At 47.5% G+C, this 18413-nt stretch overlaps 2 protein-coding genes across 2 annotated transcripts in view; one reads left to right on the forward strand and one right to left on the reverse strand.

The window, feature by feature from the left end:
- LOC147110843 (voltage-dependent calcium channel subunit alpha-2/delta-2-like) overlaps positions 1–18413 on the reverse strand; it is a 2842873-nt gene that overhangs the window by 265703 nt on the left and 2558757 nt on the right. The window contains exon 31 of the mRNA XM_085999971.1: positions 17106–17177. Coding sequence (XP_085856097.1) covers positions 17106–17177 — 72 coding nt within the window. The remainder of the gene's footprint in view (positions 1–17105; positions 17178–18413) is intronic.
- LOC147110844 (uncharacterized) overlaps positions 1–18413 on the forward strand; it is a 94756-nt gene that overhangs the window by 70177 nt on the left and 6166 nt on the right. The window lies entirely within an intron of this gene.

Genomic DNA, 18413 nt, shown 5'->3' on the forward strand with positions numbered 1-18413 from the left:
GGAGGGGGGGGAGAGTGTGAGGGAGGGGGGGGAGAGTGTGAGGGAGAGGGGGGGAGAGTGTGAGGGAGAGGGGGGGGAGAGTGTGAGGGAGGGGGGGGAGTGTGAGGGAGAGGGGGGGAGTGTGAGGGAGAGGGGGGGATTGTGAGGGAGAGGAGGGGGAGGGGGGGAGTGTGAGGGGGGAGGAGTGTGAGGAGTGTGAGGGAGGGGGGGAGTGCTCTCTCTCCCCCCCCGTCGCTCTCTCTCCCCCCCACAGTCGCTCTCTCTCCCCCCCCAGTCGCTCTCTCTCCCCCCCCCACAGTCGCTCTCTCTCCCCCCCACAGTCGCTCTCTCTCCCCCCCACAGTCGCGCGCTCTCCCCCCCCACAGTCGCTCTCTCTCCCCCCCACAGTCGCTCTCTCTCCCCCCCAGTCGCTCTCTCTCACCCCCCCACAGTCGCTCTCTCTCCCCCCCACAGTCGCTCTCTCTCCCCCCCACAGTCGCTCTCTCTCCCCCCCCCACAGTCGCTCTCTCTACCCCCACAGTCGCTCTCTCTCCACCCCACAGTCGCTCTCTCTCCCCCCCACAGTCGCGCTCTCTCCCCCCCCCACAGTCGCTCTCTCTCCCCCCCCACAGTCGCTCTCTCTCCCCCCCACAGTCGCTCTCTCTCCCCCCCCACAGTCGCTCTCTCTCCCCCCCACAGTCGCTCTCTCTCCCCCCACAGTCGCTCTCTCTCCCCCCCACAGTCGCTCTCTCTCCCCCCCACAGTCGCTCTCTCTCCCCCCACTGTCGCTCTCTCTCCCCCCCACAGTCGCTCTCTCTCCCCCCCCACAGTCGCTCTCTCTCCCCCCACAGTCGCTCTCTCTGCCCCCCACAGTCGCTCTCTCTGCCCCCCACAGTCGCTCTCTCTCCCCCCACAGTCGCTCTCTCTCCCCCCCACAGTCGCTCTCTCTCCCCCCCACAGTCGCTCTCTCTCCCCCCCACAGTCGCTCTCTCTCCCCCCCACAGTCGCTCTCTCTCCCCCCCCCACAGTCGCTCTCTCTCCCCCCCACAGTCGCTCTCTCTCCCCCCCCACAGTCGCTCTCTCTCCCCCCCAGTCGCTCTCTCTCCCCCCCCACAGTCGCTCTCTCTCCCCCCCCACAGTCGCTCTCTCTCCCCCCCCACAGTCGCTCTCTCTCCCCCCCACAGTCGCTCTCTCTCCCCCCCCACAGTCGCTCTCTCCCCCCACAGTCGCTCTCTCTCCCCCCCACAGTCGCTCTCTCTCCCCCCCACAGTCGCTCTCTCTCCCCCCCACAGTCGCGCTCTCTCCCCCCCCCACAGTCGCTCTCTCTCCCCCCCACAGTCGCTCTCTCTCCCCCCCACAGTCGCTCTCTCCCCCCCACAGTCGCTCTCTCTCCCCCCCACAGTCGCTCTCTCTCCCCCCCACAGTCGCTCTCTCTCCCCCCCACAGTCGCTCTCTCTCCCCCCCACAGTCGCTCTCTCTCCCCCCCACAGTCGCTCTCTCTCCCCCCCACAGTCGCTCTCTCTCCCCCCCACAGTCGCTCTCTCTCCCCCCCAGTCGCTCTCTCTCCCCCCCCACAGTCGCTCTCTCTCCCCCCCACAGTCGCTCTCTCTCTCTGTCTCCCAGTCTCTCTATCTCTCTCTCTCCCCAGTCTCTCTCTCCCCCAGTCTCTCTCTCTCTCTCCCGTCTCTCTCCCCAGTCTCTCTCTCCCCCCAGTCTCTCTCACTCTCTCTTTCTCTCCCCCATCTCTCTCTCTCTCCCCCAGTCTCCCTCTCTCCCCCAGTCTCCCTCTCTCCCCCCAGTCTCTCTCTCTCTCCCCCCGTCAGTCTCTCTCTCTCTATCTCCCCAGTCTCTCCCTCTCTCTCCACAGCTCTCTCTCTCCCCCTCAGTCTCTCTCTCTCTCCCCCTCAGTCTCTCTCTCTCTCTCTATCTCCCCATTCTCTCTCTCCCCAGTCTCTCTCCTCTCTCTCCCCCCAATCTCTCTCTCACACTCCCAATCTCTCTCTCACACTCCCAATCTCTCTCTCTCTCTCACACTCCCAATCTCTCTCTCTCACAGTCCGAATCTCTCTCTCTCTCACACTCCCAATCTCTCTCTCTCACGCTCCCAATCTCTCTCTCTCTCACACTCCCAATCTCTCTCTCACACTCCCAGTCTCTCTCTCTCACACACTCCCAATCTCTCTCTCTCACACACTCCCAATCTCTCTCTCTCTCTCACACTCCCAATCTCTCTCTCTCACACTCCCAATCTCTCTCTCACACACTCCCAATCTCTCTCTCACACACTCCCAATCTCTCTCAATTCAATTCAATTCAATTCAATTCGCTTTATTGGCATGATAAGGTACATCTTATGTTGCCAAAGCATCAAAATACATTTATGGTTGAACACATAAACGCAGTTCTATTCATACAGTGTATAAACAGGTATATCCCTGAGTGTATAAATATACATTCGCATTATTTATATATACTCTTTTCTTAGGTTTACTGGTTGTCCCTCTGTTCATGGCAAGCTGTAACATAGTGTGCCGTCAGTGCTACACAGCTTCTCTCCTCCCCCAGTCGGTATGGGAGTTTTTGGTCGTCATTCAAATTTCTGAATTCAGGGCATATTTGTGAGAATTTTTGGTAGAAATTCTCCCTGATGCCCTGATATTTTCCACAGGCTGTGAGGAAGTGCATCTCTGTCTCCACTACTCCCTGACTGCAGTGAGAGCATATCCTGTCCTCTCTTGGTAGCCTGGTCTGCCTGTGTCTGCCTTTTTCGATCGCTAGGCTATGTTCGCTAAGTCTGTACCTTGTCAAGGTTTTTCTCAGTTTGTTATCCTTTACCATGGTCAGGAACTCAGCCATGTTGTATTGTCTGTTTAGGGCCAAGTAGCAATTGAGTTTGCTTTGGGTTTTTGTTGTTTCTGCCCAATATGACAGGTTTTTTTCCTTTTGTTTAGTGACAATTGTGTTGGGTCGAATTCTCTGTGCTACGACGTCACTGTCCTGGGGCTGGTTATTGTTAGTAGTGTTAGTGGTTGCTTCACTGAAACACTCCCAATCTCTCTCTCTCACACTCCCAATCTCTCTCTCTGACACTCCCAATCTCTCTCTCTCACACTCCCAGTTTCTCTCTCTCTCACACTCCCAATCTCTCTCTCTCTCTCACACTCCCAATCTCTCTCTCTCTCTCTCACACTCCCAATCTCTCTCTTTCTCTCACTCCCAATCTCTCTCTCTCACACTCCCAATCTCTCTCTCTCTCACACTCCCAATCTCTCTCTCTCTCACACTCCCAATCTCTCTCTCTCACACTCCCAATCTCTCTCTCTCTCTCACACTCCCAATCTCTCTCTCTCTCTCTCACACTCCCAATCTCTCTCTCTCACACTCCCAATCTCTCTCTCTCACACTCCCAATCTCTCTCTCTCACACTCCCAATCACTCTCTCTCTCACACTCCCAATCTCTCTCTCTCACACTCCCAATCTCTCTCTCTCTCGCACTCCCAATCTCTCTCTCACACTCCCAGTCTCTCTTTCTCACACACTCCCAGTCTCTCTCTCTCTCTCACATTCCCAATCTCTCTCCCTCTCACTCCCAATCTCTCTCTCTCTCACTCCCAATCTCTCTCTCTCACACTCCCAGTCTCTCTCTCCCTCTCTCTCACTCCCAATCTCTCTCTCACTCCCAATCTCTCTCTCTCACACTCCCAATCTCTCTCTCTCACACTCCCAATCTCTCTCTCTCTCTCTCTCCTTCCCTCTCTCTCTCCTTCCCTCTCTCTCCTTCCCTCTCTCTGTCTCTCTCTCCTTCCCTCTCTTTCTCTCTCCTTCCCTCTCGCTCCTTCCCTCTCTCTCCTTCCATCTCTCTCTCTCTTTCCATCCATCTCTCTCTCTCTCTCTCCTTCCCCCTCTCTCTCTCCTTCCCTCTCTCTCTCTCCTTCCCTCTCTCTCTCTCTCTCCTTCCCTCTCTCTCATTCCCTCTCTCTCTCTCTCTCCTTCCCTCTCTCTCTTCCCCCCAGTTGCTCCCTCTCTCTTCCAACAACAACATGCCCTCAAAAAGCCTCGGCACTGCCGGGCTCCCCCAGCTAGTATAATAATAAAGCGGTTGGTTTGTCTGTCTGTCCGCTATACACTCAAAAGTTATAGAGCGTACCTACACATATGTTATATCAAAAGAAAGGTTATGATCAGGGGAGTCTAATAGGTGTATTTACTTTTTGCTCAGACAAAAATTGTTCCAACAGTAGACAAAAAACGTTCAAAAATCCGCTCATTAGCGGTTGACCAATCCTACCGCTCATTAGCGTTGAGTGACGTGATGGTGGACCAATCCTACAGTTCAGTGACCTGATGGTTGACCAATCGGTGCGTCACGGGTGGGACCTAATCCTGCAGCCTCCCGAAACTTCGCCGCCATTTTTTTCATCCCCTCAGCAACAGTACCAGCCAAACAAACCCCCACATTGCGGCTCCAGGAGCGGGAGGTGAGTTGGAGTCACTCCGGCCAGGCCTCACAACCGCTCGGCCCGAGACACAGAGTGGGTGGGGGAGCGTCCCGCACCAGCACCTCAGCTGGGGTCCGTCTCGGCCCCAGAGCCCGGCCGGGCCTAAAGTGCTAGGCCCCGCACGTCCACCGCGGCCGGGCTCAATTTTCAAAGCCCTTCCCCGGGTGCCAAAAGAGGGGGAGGGAGGGAGGGAGGGAGATGCGAGGGGGAGAGGTAGACAGAGAGAGCGAGAGGACATACAGGTGCAGGGAGAGAGAGGGGGGGAGAGAGAGAGGGGGCAGGGAGAGAGAGGGGCAGGGAGAGAGAGGGGGAGGGACAGAGAGAGGGTCAGGGAGGGAAAGAGTGACACAGAGCACGCAAGCGGCAGCGCCCAACAGTAAACCGCGTGGCCCAAAAAAGCCCTGGCAATGCCGGGCACCCCCAGCTAGTACTATATATATTACAGACACTTGTAGTTCATTTTTAGTTAGTGCTTTTTACTTAGCTGTATTTGCTTTGTTTCAGTGCTGCCGCATGGTGCGAAGTGATACAAGATGTCCGACGCTGCACTGTGCACTGCCCGTGCACAGTGTGCCACATAGCAATATAACTACACCATACCAAAGTAGTTCCATACCAAAGTAGTTCCATTTAACGATGTGATACGATAACAATGTTTCTCAAAAAACTAAAACATGAAATTTAACAATTTAAATTAACAAATATTATATCTAAACTATTATTATCAACTACAAAGAATCGTGAGTTTTTTTTTATTCGCGATATCGCTCAGGTGGTTGGATGTTGTCCCTCCATCTTATGGATTTGGTGGTGACCATTCCTTTCTGCGGTGTTTTGGTGTGTTCCACTCTCGTTGTTGTTGTTGCTGTCGCCTTTGGAGTTGGAGTGTGCATGCTCGTGGTTGTTTGATTTGTAGCGCTTGTTTCTGGTGTTGTACTGCTTGTGGTAGCTGGTGTTGTCAATGTTGCTGGTGTTGTCTGCTGCTTATCCAGTTCAGGTGAAGGTCTGATGTGGAGTCTGTTCCGTCTGTATTTGTTACCATGTTCAGTCTCTACGAAGTAGGATCTTGGAGTATCAGCTTTTCCAATGACCTTGGCTGGATTTCAGGTTTTCAACACCGGGTCTTGCACATGCACTGATTGTCCATTCAGCTATTCTGGTAGCGTCTTTGCATGTTTATCGTAATGTTTGCTTCCTACGATTTGTGCTTCTGACAGCTTTTGTCTGAAGTCCTCCTGGTCCTGGGGAGGATGTATTTTTGCTGGTAGTGTAATCTTAAACTTCCTCCCATTCAGCAATTCTGCAGGTGATTTCATGTCTGCTTTCAGTGGTGTTGATCTGAGTGATAGGAGGGCAAGGTCTTGGTCTTCCCCCATCTCACTACTTTTGATGAGAGTTCTCTTGACAGTCTGGATCTGTCTTTCGATGAACCCGTGTCCCCTTGAGAAATGTGGGGATGAGGTTACTATTTTGAATGCATACTTTTCTGCCAGAGCTCTGAATTCACTCGATGTGAACTGGGTTCCATTGTCACAGATTACCTTTTCTGGGATTCCTTGTTCAGCAAACAAGCTTTTTGCAATCCTGGTGGTAGTTGTGGCTCTCAAGTCTTTCATCCTTCTCACAAAAGGAAACTTGGAATAGTAATCTGCCACTATGAGATACCATTCTTCATTGCACATGAAGAGATCTGCCCCAACAGTGTGCCATGGTCTTGACGGTATTTCACTAGGTATCATCTCCTCTTTCTGTTGTGCATTTCTGTATTTCTGGCATATACCACATGCAGAGACCATCTGTTCGATATTTTTGTACATGCCTATCCAGTATACAGCTGATCTGGCTCTCAGCTTGCATTTCCCCATTCCCATGTGGCCTTCATGTATGAGATGGAGAAGTTGTGTCTGCATTGCCTTTGGCACGATGATCCTCGATCCAGCAAGGAGAATACCGTCTTCGACTGCAATATCATCTTTAATCGTCCAGTATTGACGAATTGTCGCCTGTACCTGCTGGATTCTCTCCGGCCACCCCTGTATTACTTGTTGTGTGAGTAGTTGCAACTCCCCATCTTTGCTAGTCTCATCTCTGATTTGACTGAGCTTTGTTAGGGTAACATTCACTAGGTGGTGGATTTTTACTGTTAGGTCCTCCACCTCGTGTTTCTCATATGGTGACAATCGAGACAACGCATCTGCTAGCACCATTTCCTTTCCTGGCTTATATTTAAGCGTGAAGTCATAGCTTTGGATCCTTAGAAGTAGTCTTTGCAGTCTTGCAGGCACTTTGCACAGATTCTTCTTATAGATCTGTTCTAGTGGACGATGGTCACTCTCTATTGTAAATCGCCTGCCATATAGGTATGTATGGAATTTCTCGCATCCGTACACTACTGCTAATAGTTCTCTTTCGATATTGGCGTATCTCATCTCGGCTGATGCAAAAGCTATCGGCTTTCCTTCCTGCACCAGAGCTGCCCCTAGTCCTCTGGTAGAAGCGTCTACTTGCAGAGTGACTGGTTTTCTTCTGTCATAATATGACAGACTTGTTTCTTTGCACAACAGTTCTTTAAGTTGTTTGAAATTCCTTTCGTGTGATTCAGACCACTGGTATTCGGCGTCTTCTTTCAATAGCTCTCTGAGATTTGTTGTATGTTCTGACATGTGTGGGCTGAAAGAACTCATGTATTGGACCAAGCCGAGGTAACTCCTCAGCTCTTTCTTGTCTTTGGGTGGTTTCATTTCAGCAATCGCTGCTTCTCTGGATTTGGCTTGATTCCCTCTGGTGTATAAATCATACCGAAGAATTGGCATTCCTTGACTTTAACTATGCACTTATCTGCATTTAACTTGATGCCAGCCTTCCTGGTACTCTCCATAGCCTCATGTAGGTGCATGTCATAGTCTCTTTCATCTGCTCCATAGATCTGAATATCATCAGCTATTCCTATAGCTCCTTCACAGCCTCTGTATGTCTCGTCTATTTTCTGTTGAAAGATATCTTGACTGACCTTTAACCCGAATGGTAGCCGCAGGAATTTGGAACGCCCAAATGGTGTGTTGAATGTTGTCAGTGTTGTTGATTCCTCATCCACCTTCACGTTCCAATATCCATTTCTGGCATCTAGTTTTGAGAAACCTTGGCTCCTGCCAGTGATGGTGTAATCTCCTCTAGCGTTGGGGTGGGATAGTGATCCCTCTTTATCGCCTGGTTTAGATCTTTGGGGTCCAAACATATTCTGAGACGCCCGTTTGGCTTCTCTCGTACCACAATTGAGTTTACCCAGTCTGTGGGTTCAGTGACCTTTATGATTGTAATGATATCAGCAAATAGTGATGGTATTTGCCTGTTTGATTATTTATGCCTTACCAGCATATTTGCCTGTTTGATTATTTATGCCTGACCAGCAGAGGGCATGTGAGAGAGTTTAGTTTTAGTTTCGCTTTAGATGGATCTCTAAGATGGTGTCTCCTGTAATGCTGTTAACTGAGTTGAACAAACTTCAGATTAAAAGACATTCTCTTTCATGAATGTGTTGTCATTGAACCCACATAGAAATCAATACATGGTGTCAGAAGTGATTGAAAGAGATGAAGAGGAAAAATCTGAAGTTAAATCAGCTCTCCACATATTAGCAAGCCAAAAGAGAACATCGTTACTTACCATTGGAGAATAGCTAACGAAGTGAAAAAATGGAAGGATTACACCCACCGGCGAAGCTTCAGTTGACAGGTAATGTGGCTGAAAATTGGAGGAGATTCAAACAACGTATGGAGTTGTATTTAGCGGCAATCGGAGCTGACGAGAAAAGTGATAAAATGAAAGTGTCAGTGTTCTTACATGTCGTGGGTGATGAAACGCTGGAGGTGTATAATAACTTCACATTCGCTGCTGATGGAGACAAAATGAAGCTAGATAAAATAATGGAACAGTTTGAGGCCTACTGCATACCTAAACGTAACGTGACGTTTGAGAGGCACAGATTTTTCACATGTGTACAGAAAACGGGAGAGACTATTGATCAGTATGTGACTGAACTGAGAAATAGAAGCAAAACGTGTGAATTTGGGGGACTGACAGACTCGCTGATAAAAGGCAGACTGGTGTGTGGTATTCCAGATAATGGCCTAAGGGAAAGACTGCTAAGAGAGCAAAATCTAGACCTGGGAAAAGCCATAGCACTGTGTAGGGCTACAGAGATTGTGAAGTCGCAGGCAAAGGAGCTGTTCAGTGACAGTAGCTGCAACGTGGATGCAGTGAGAAAGAACAGACACAAACCGTTTAACAAAAAGAGCGCCAATGTGAAAAAAGAGGCGTGGCCAGCGAACAAAAATGAAAGGGGCAATCGAAAGTCATGTAGTCGATGCGGTACACAGCATCCACCAAAAAAGTGTCCAGCATATGGTTAAAAAATGCAATAGTTGCAACAAAAACAACCATTATGCCCGTTGCTGTAAGAACCAAGCGCAACAAAGCAAGGTCCATGCAGTAGATGAAAGCGAGATAGAGGAGTTCTATGTGGATGTCGTGTCTGAAAACAAAGAAGAAAAAAGAGACTGGATGTTGACACTAAAAGTGAATGACATACGCATTCCATTTAAATTGGATACTGGAGCACAAGTTAATGTGATATCAGAGACTGATTTTAAGAAAATTAGACCCAGACCAAAGATACATGGAATCAAAGTGAAAGTGACAGGATACTCAGGTACTAATATACCAGTGAAAGGAAAATGCATTGTCAAAGTGACACACAAGGACAGAGAGCACATGCTAGCATTAATCGTGGTGCCAAAGGATGTGCAGGCCATACTAGGTTTAATAGCCTGTGAGAGACTGAACCTGGTAAAGAGAGTCCTCGTTGTGGAAAGCGAAGGAGAGACAGTCTATGATGAACTCATGAAAGAGTACAATGACCTATTTCAGGGTCTAGGCTGCCTTCCAGGAGAACGCATGATCAGCGTAGATAAAAGTATGCCAACGGTCATACATCCATGCAGAAAAGTTCTGTTTGCTCTTCAAAAGCAACTGAAGGCAGAGTTGGACAGGATGGAAAGCCTGAACGTGATTCAGAAGATAGATGAGCCAACTGAGTGGGTGAGTTCCCTCGTCGTTGTGGACAAAAAGAATGGGAAGCTCAGAATTTGCCTGGAGCCAAGAGATCTAAACAGAGCAATAAAGAGAGAGCACTTCAAGCTTCCTACACGTGAGGAAATCATGTCACAGTTTGCAAATGCAAAGTATTTCAGCAAGTTAGATGCATCATCAGGATTTTGGCAGATGAAACTGGACGAGGCAAGTTCAAGACTGTGCACGTTCAACAGTCCATTTGCCAGATACAGATTCCTAAGGTTACCATTTGGCATTGCCTCAGCTCCTGAAGTGTATCACAAAACTATCCATATGATCTATGAGCACCTGGAGGGAGTTGATACATCAATGGATGACATCATAGTATGGGGAACCACGAGAACTGAGCATGACGAGAGACTGAAAAAAGTGCTGGAAGCAACAAGGAAAACAAACCTGAAGCTGAATAAAGAGAAATGCCAGCTCGGGGTGACAGAACTGACATTCGTGGGAGATATCCTTAGCAGTGAGGGCATCAGACCAGATCCCAGAAAGGTGTCCGCCATTGAGAATATGCCAAAGCCACAATGCAAAAAGGACATGCAGAGGTTTAATGGAATGATCAACTACATGGGTAAATTCATATCCAACCTCTCAGAAAAGATGGCGCCACTGAGACGACTAACTGAAAAGAACATAGAATGGGAATGGAATCATGAGCATGAGAAGTCATGGAGCGATCTAAAGAAACTGCTCACAGAGGAACCAGTTCTGAGGTTTTATGACCCAGCAAGACCCATCAAGATATCATCAGATGCATCACAGAGTGGGCTCGGTGCCGTTCTTCTGCAAAAATATGACGACTGGCAACCTATTGCATATGCATCGTGCTCAATGACAGACGCGGAGACGCGATATGCTCAAATAGAAAAGGAGCTGCTCAGCATCACATACGCCTGTGAAAGATTTCACCAGTTTGTGTCAGGACAAGCAATCAGTGTAGAGACTGACCATAAGCCCTTGATTGCATTGTTCCAAAAGCCACTAAATAGCTGTCCGCTTAGAATACAAAGAATGATGATCAGGCTGCAACGCTATACATTGAATGTTGCGTACACACCAGGTAAGCTGATGTATACAGCAGACACGTTGTCCAGAGCTGTTGACCCAAGTGAGCCCGCAAACACCAAAATGGATGAAAAAGTGAACGCCTACGTGGACATGATCACAAGTGCACTGCCCATAGCAGATGCAAAAATGGAGCTCATAAAGACTGAGACAAACAAAGATGAAACACTGAGACGACTGAGGAAAAGCATCTTGGATGGATGGCCCAACATGAAGCAAGACTGCTCACCTGACATGGCAGAGTACTGGAACTGCAGGGCGGAACTATCAGTGGTCGAAGACATCATCTACAAAGGAAGTAAAATAGTTATCCCAAAGAGTCTGAGAAAAGAGATGCTAAAAAGGATCCATGGAGGACACCTGGGAATCAAAAAGTGTAAGAAAAGAGCACGAGAGGTGATGTACTGGCCACGAATCAACCAAGATGTGACAAATGAGGTGTCAAACTGCACAATATGCCTGAAATATCGAGCAAGCAATCCTGTAGAACCATTAAAGCCACACCCAGCGCCAGACAGACCTTACCAGAAGGTAGGCGCTGACCTATTCGTATGTCAAGGGAAGGACTATCTTGTAGTCACAGACTATTACTCCCTGTATCCAGAGGTTTGTAGACTGTGCACCACCACTGCAGATGCTGTGATAACATGTATGAAAGCCATATTCTCCAGACATGGCGTGGCAAGCGAGGTCTTCACAGACAACGGACCCCAGTTTTACAATGCAAGTTTCCGACACTTTGCCAAAGAGTGGGACTTTGTCCACACAACGTCAAGTCCTCACTATCCACAGTCCAATGGATTAGTGGAAAAATCGGTCCAGACAGTGAAAAGACTGATGTACAAGGCAAAAGACAGTGGAACTGACTTCTACCAGAGCATGCTTGTATACCGCACAATGCCGCTCGAGTGTGGTATGTCACCAGCCCAACTCCTTATGGGACGTCTGCTAAGGTCAAACCTACCCATCCCGGAGAACCTCCTGAAAACAAAAGAGGGGGAGAAAGTGAGGAAGTTCAAAGAACAACAGAAAGAAAAGCAAAAGTACTACTATGACAGAGGAACACAAAACCTACCTGAACTCCACACTGGTGACCAAGTAAGGTTCAAAGACAAAACAAACATATGGACTCAGAAGGGAACTGTCCTGAGTAAAGTTCAACCAAGATCATACACCATTCAGACAGATGAGGGTGCTGTTCTGCGAAGAAATCGTCGAGATCTTCTCATGAGACCAGCCACAGCAGGTCAAAAGACTGATACTGTTGAACAACTTGATCACACAGCTGAGAAATCATCATCTGAGGCAACAACTCAGATTCAAGGACAATCAATCAGAAAATCCTCAAGACACGTGAAGCCTCCTGAGAGACTCATTGAGCAAGTTTAAGGACTCTTGTTATAGAAGGAAGTAATGTTATCTTATTCTCTCTTCAAGTTCTAGTGTATTTCCATATTTCATGTGAACACACAAAGCAAGGTTAAAAAACCTTGATCATGATAAGTTCATTAAGTATTACAGTTAAAATGCAGAGTAATACAAAGAAAACATGTTGTTAGATAAAAGTAAAATACTTTTGTTTTAAGAAAGGGAGATGTAATGATATCAGCAAATAGTGATGGTATTTGCCTGTTTGATTATTTATACCTTACCAGCATATTTGCCTGTTTGAATATTTATGCCTGACCAGCAGAGGGCATGTGAGAGAGAGAGTTTAGTTTTAGTTTCGCTTTAGGTGGATCTCTAAGATGGTGTCTCCTGTAATGCTGTTAACTGAGTTGAACAAACTTTAGATTAAAAGACATTCTCTTTCATGAATGTGTTGTCATTGAACCCACATAGAAATCAATACAACAATCACTCCCTTTTCTTCCATCTCCTTTAGCTCTCTTTCAAGCTTTGTCTTCAGCTCGATGGGTACTTTTCGTGGAGCATGGATAATGGGCTTTACCTCTGGATCGATGGCGATGTGGTATTGGAAATCTCCGAAACATCCCACTGTATCATCGAAACATTCCGGATACATGTCTATCAAGTCTTTTTTACTCTTGATTTGTGGGCGGTTCTCCAGTGGGGTGTTGCTGTCTATCTTCAGTGGCATTTCCGTCAGCTCGTGATGCACTGAGATCAATCTCAACTTCTCGCAGCTGTTTAATCCCAGGATCGCTGGCCCCTCAGTGTCGGTGACATAGAACATGCAGTTGATGTTCTTTCTTTTATGTGCCCCTTTGATAAAGGTTATTCCGAGTTGTTTAATCTCACTCCCCCCATATGCTGTCAGCATGACATTACTTGCCTTTAAACAACCATTTTTTGGGTAGCCATCTTCTCTCAGGTTTTCGGGAAAGATCTGCTGGTACAGTCTCAATGGGAGAATGTTGCTCTGAGCCCCTGTGTCCAGCTTCAACTTTAAGTTGATGGTTGTGGGCTGACCTTTGACCTTTTTTCTGATTTGGATGATGGTGTGCAATTCTCTCCTCGGAGTATTTTCCGCTCTGGACATCTCGTGAAGCTGTATCTTTATGGTTTCGATGTTTAGTGCATTGTCGTGATCATCATCATCATCCTGCTCATCCATGGCATGGATATTGTGTTTCTTTCTCTGGTTCTGCTGTCCGCCTTTGTTTTTGATGTATGTTCCATCTTTCTTCGTTCTACACCTCTTTTCCCAGTGATTTAGTTTGCCACATACAGGAAACTTTGTGCTATCCGGAGGTGAGCTATCCGGCAAACTGGAGCCACCGGCAGAAATCAGGTGCCATTTTTTATTCTTCTTGTTTGTTTTCTTTGCTTTTTTTTCCCCACAGTCAAGCAGTGCAAGGTCTGTAGCTATAGCAACAGCTTTAGCTACAGACCCTTGCAGCCACACACGAGTGTTTAGAAGCTGTTGCTAAGCAACAGTGATTGTTGTCAGATGCGGAGATAAGAATCTCCATATCTTTCAACATTAACTCTGGAGTGTACGGCACTTTTTAGGCAAATGCAGCAGCTCGGTCCCGTCGGTGCCGGATAGCACAAAGTTTCCTGTACATTGCAGCTTGTTCCATATGCTGAGCATTTCCTCTTGTCTGTGTAATCGTGCGGTCTTCCACAATTTCTGCACGTTTCCCCCGTTGTCATGTGCCTGTCTTTGTGTGTTGTACTTTTCTCTCACTGCATCGACTCTGTTGTCCGTCTCAGAAGCCGTCCGCATGTCAGCCGTTTGAGAAATCAGCAATTTCATTTGCTGCTTCATGGCTTCATGAGCTCTTGCAGTATCTGTAGCCTCTGTTATTCCGAGCTTTTCTTTTCCTATCAGGGCTTTTTGTACCTCTACATGCGCTGACCCCCATATTAGCTGGTCCACAAGCCTTTCCTCCATTTCCTTAAATTTACACTTGCTGGCTTCATTTCTCAGCCTTGTCAGGAAATTGTCAGCTGTTTCACCGGGTTCCTGTCCTAGACTCTGGAATTTGTATCTGTGTATACGGTGATTGGATTTAGGCTCTAGATGGTTGCTGAATTTATCAAAAATTGTCGCAGGGTTTTCCTTTTCCTCTTCAGTCAAACTCCAGCTATTATACAAATCTAGACCTTTTTCTCCTGTCCACAACAGAATGTAACTAACCTTTTCCTCGTTGGTAGTATCCTTCAGGAAGCTTTTGAATGTAAGCTCACATTTCTGTTTGAACTTGCGGAATGCTTCTACTATATCATCGGCTTCCCAGTTCATGAGGGGTTGCATTTGCACAGCCGTCATTTTAGTTTCCCGTACGATTCACTCTCAATCAGCTCATAAAATCACTTTTCGTCTTATTCGTAGTTCGTATAGCACAATTTTGTACTCACTTATACCGCTGCCACCATGTTGTGTCTCCTTGTGTTCTTACACTATATATATTACAGACACTTTTAGTTCATTTTTAGTTAGTGCTTTTTACTTAGCTGTATTTGCTTTGTTTCAGTGCTGCCGCATGGTGCGGAGTGATACAAGATGTCCGACGCTGCACTGTGCACTGCCCGTGCACAGTGTGCCACATAGCAATATAACTACACCATACCAAAGTAGTTCCATACCAAAGTAGTTCCATTTAACGATGTGATACTATAACAATGTAACAAAAGCAGTTAATTAATTACTTTCAGAAAGCCTTGTTCTCCCAACCCAAACATGTGATGTTTGGGGTTTTGAACTTGGTTGTGATGTTTGGGGTTTTGAACTTGGTTGTGACATATAGCTGCCAACCTGGCCTGTCCCTTTAAGGTCACTGCTCCAAATATGCCAAGTCAGTCGTAGCTAGGAAGGCTGTAATTGCTTCAGGTTCATTTTCCCTCTTTTTAAAGGCTGGGTTGTATCTGTAACAAAGTGTGACACTTTGGAGTGTGACGTCTGCATTGTGACATCTGCTCTTTGCTATCTGTGGTAATTATTAACAGCTGCCCTGCGGAATTACTCACAGGAAGTCAGGTTGTACACTGTTTTACTAGGACCATGTTATACCATGTAGTGCATCGTGGATTAATCTGTTGTCAAGGCCATGTTGTGTCCCTTTAAGACACCACATCTAATTGTTATTAAGTAAACACTGGGTGAGGTCAGAAATGAATTACTCTTCCAGTTGCAGATCACAGCAGCTGGCTTTCCATCTTTTTTTAAAGTGTGTATGCTCAGGTTACAGACATTCTGGCTCCTGTGTCAAATGACTGCCTTTACTCACAGGTTTTTTTCGCAGTGTGTGATGGACAGAAAAGGAGGAGTGTGACAGACAGGAAATGTGTGCTATATATACACCTTTTATTGATATATTTTATATTGTAATTTATGTAGGCAGTACCTGCATTATGACATACTTGGACAGTACAACACTCAAGAAGCTCGACACCATCCAGGCAAAAGCAGCCCGCTTGATTGACACCCCATCCACCACCTTAAACATTCACTCCCTCCACCACCGGCGTACCGTGGCTGCAGTGTGTACCATCTACAGGATCCACTGCAGCAACTCGCCAAGGCTTCTTCGGCAGCACCTCCCAAAACCCGCGACCTCTTCCACCTGGAAGGACAAGGGCAGCGGGCACATGGGATCACCACCACCTCCAAGTTCCCCTCCAAGTCACACACCATCCTGACTTAGATGTAGGAACTTAGGAACTAGATGTAATATCTCCAAGTTTGCAGATGACACAAAGCTGGGTGGGCGTGTGTGTTCTGAGGAGGATACCGATAAACTCCAGTATGATCTGGACAGGTTGGGTGATTGGGCAGAAGCATGGCAGATGCAATATAACATGGATAAATGCGAGATTATCCACTTTGGTGTCAAAAACAAGAAGGCAGATTATTATCTGAATGGCAATGGATTGGGAGAAGGGGAAGTGCAACGAGACCTGGGCGTCCTTGTGCACCAGTCGCTGAAAGTAAGCATGCAGCTGCAGCAGGCGGTTAAGAAGGCAAATGGTATGTTGGCCTTCGTAGCGAGAGGGTTTGAGTACAGGAACAAGGATGTCTTGCTGCAGTTGTACAGGGCCTTGGTGAGACCACATCTGGAGTATTGTGTGCAGTTTTGGTTGCCTTATCTGAGGAAGGATGTTCTTGCCATGGAAGGAGTGCAGCGAAGATTCACCAGGCTGATACCTGGGATGGCAGGAATGACGTATGAGGAGAGATTGGGTCGATTGGGCTTATACTCCATGGAGTTTAGAAGGTTGAGAGGGGATCTCATCGAAACTTATAAAATTCTAACAGGACTAGTCAGACTAGATGCAGGAAGGATGTTCCCGATGGTCAGGAAGTCCAGAACCAGGGGTCAAAGTCTAAGGATAAGGGGTAGGCCATTTAGGACAGAGATGAGGAGGAATTTCTTCACCCAGAGTGGTGAACCTGTGGAATTCTCTACCACAGAAGGCAGTGGAGGCCAATTCATTAAATATATTCAAGAAGGTGTTGGATATATTTCTTAAGACTAAAGGGATCAAGTGATATGGAGAGAAGGCAGGAACAGGGTACTGAATTTGGATGATCAGCCATGATCTCATTGAATGGTGGAGCAGGCTCGAAGGGCCGAATGGCCTACTCCTGCTCCTATCTTCTATGTTTCTATGACTTAGAAGTATATTGCCGATCCTTCATCGTCGCTGGGTCAAAATCCTGGAGCTCCCTACCTAACAGCACTGTGGGAATACCATCACCACACGGACTGCAGCAGTTCAAGAAGATGGCTCACCACCACCTTCTCAAGGGCAACTAGGGATGGGGAATAAATGCTGGCCTTGCCACATCCCATAAGCAAATAAAAAAAATGAACCAGAGTTATACTGGTTACATATGTCAGCAGTAGTAGGCAAGGCTGCATTTTAACAACACAACTTGTGTTAGTGACACGATTGGGTGCACATTCAGTGTCTGACTATCTGGTCAAGGTACAACATTCATTGCAATGTTATGTTACCTGGCTCCAGTGTTCTGGCTGGTTGGACATGATCAGAAAACCTCCATCATCAATCAGCACGCACAACAGATCCTGAAAATCAATAATAGAAGCTGGTGAAATAAGTTGCAATAACATCTCTCGGCCAGTCAGCTGTTTTGCTAACTAATTGGTCAGGGTGAAGATCTCCGTTTATTGATATTTCAATTTGCTAATTTTCTGCCCCAAGGAGTTGACTCCTTTCTGGTGTGTGAAGACCCACAGAGTTAGCAGAAAGCGGGGTCTTCAACTTCGTCCACATACATTTATGTACACAGAACAGAGTGTAGTTAATAATTACTGGTAACAATGATACAAGTCAGCAACTGCATCCCCCAGACCAATCCAGGCACCTAAAGTTTGTCTTCACAATTCCAATAGTGAGCTCTAGGGTGACTCTGCTGGCAGAATGGGCCTTGTTATAGTCGTGCTGGAGTCCTGAGAGAGCACACTCGGCCCATCAGTCATGGCTCTAGAGCCACCCAGAGCTCTGTTTTTCTGGGCCAGGCATTGCTGGCATGGAGGACTGCCTTAAATTGAAGGCATCGCGTCAGCTCCCAGGGGAAGCGAGCATTCACTCGCACAATGCAGGTCCGATATGATATATGTAACAGCTGGGCGCACTGGATACAGCAAAGGCTATGGGCCCCGACATCATCCTTGTGGTGCTGAAGACTTGTGCTCCAGAACTAGCCGCGCCTCTAGCCATGCTGTTTCAGTACAGCTACAACACTGGCATCTACTCGACAATGTGGAAAACTGCCCAGGTATGTCCTGTCCACAAAAAGCAGGACAAATCCAACCCGGCCAATTACCGCCCCATCAGTCTACTCTCAATCATCAGCAAAGTGATGGAAGGTGTTGCTGACAGTGCTATCAAACGGCACTTACTCACCAATAACCTGCTCATTGATGCCCAGTTTGGGTTCTGCCAGGACCACTCGGCTCCAGAGCTCATTACAGCCTTGGTGCAAACATGGACAAAGGAGCTGAATTCCAGAGGTGAGGTGAGAGTGACTGCTCTTGACATCAAGGCAACATTTGACCGAGTCTGGCATCAAGGAACCCTAGTAAAACTGAAGTCAATGGGAATCGGGGGGAAAACTCTCCACTGGCTGGAATCATACCTAGCAAAAAGGAAGATGGTTGTGGTGGTTGGAGGTCAATCATCTCAGCCACCGGCACACCGTGGCTGCAGTGTGTATCATCTACAAGATGCACTGCAGCAACTCGCCAAGGTTTCTTCGACAGCACCTCCCAAATCCGCGACCTTTACCACCTAGAAGGGCA

Source organism: Somniosus microcephalus, chromosome 11 (assembly GCF_052327205.1).
Source record: "Somniosus microcephalus isolate GS21.2 chromosome 11, FLI_Smic_1.0, whole genome shotgun sequence".
Lineage (NCBI taxonomy): Eukaryota > Metazoa > Chordata > Chondrichthyes > Squaliformes > Somniosidae > Somniosus > Somniosus microcephalus.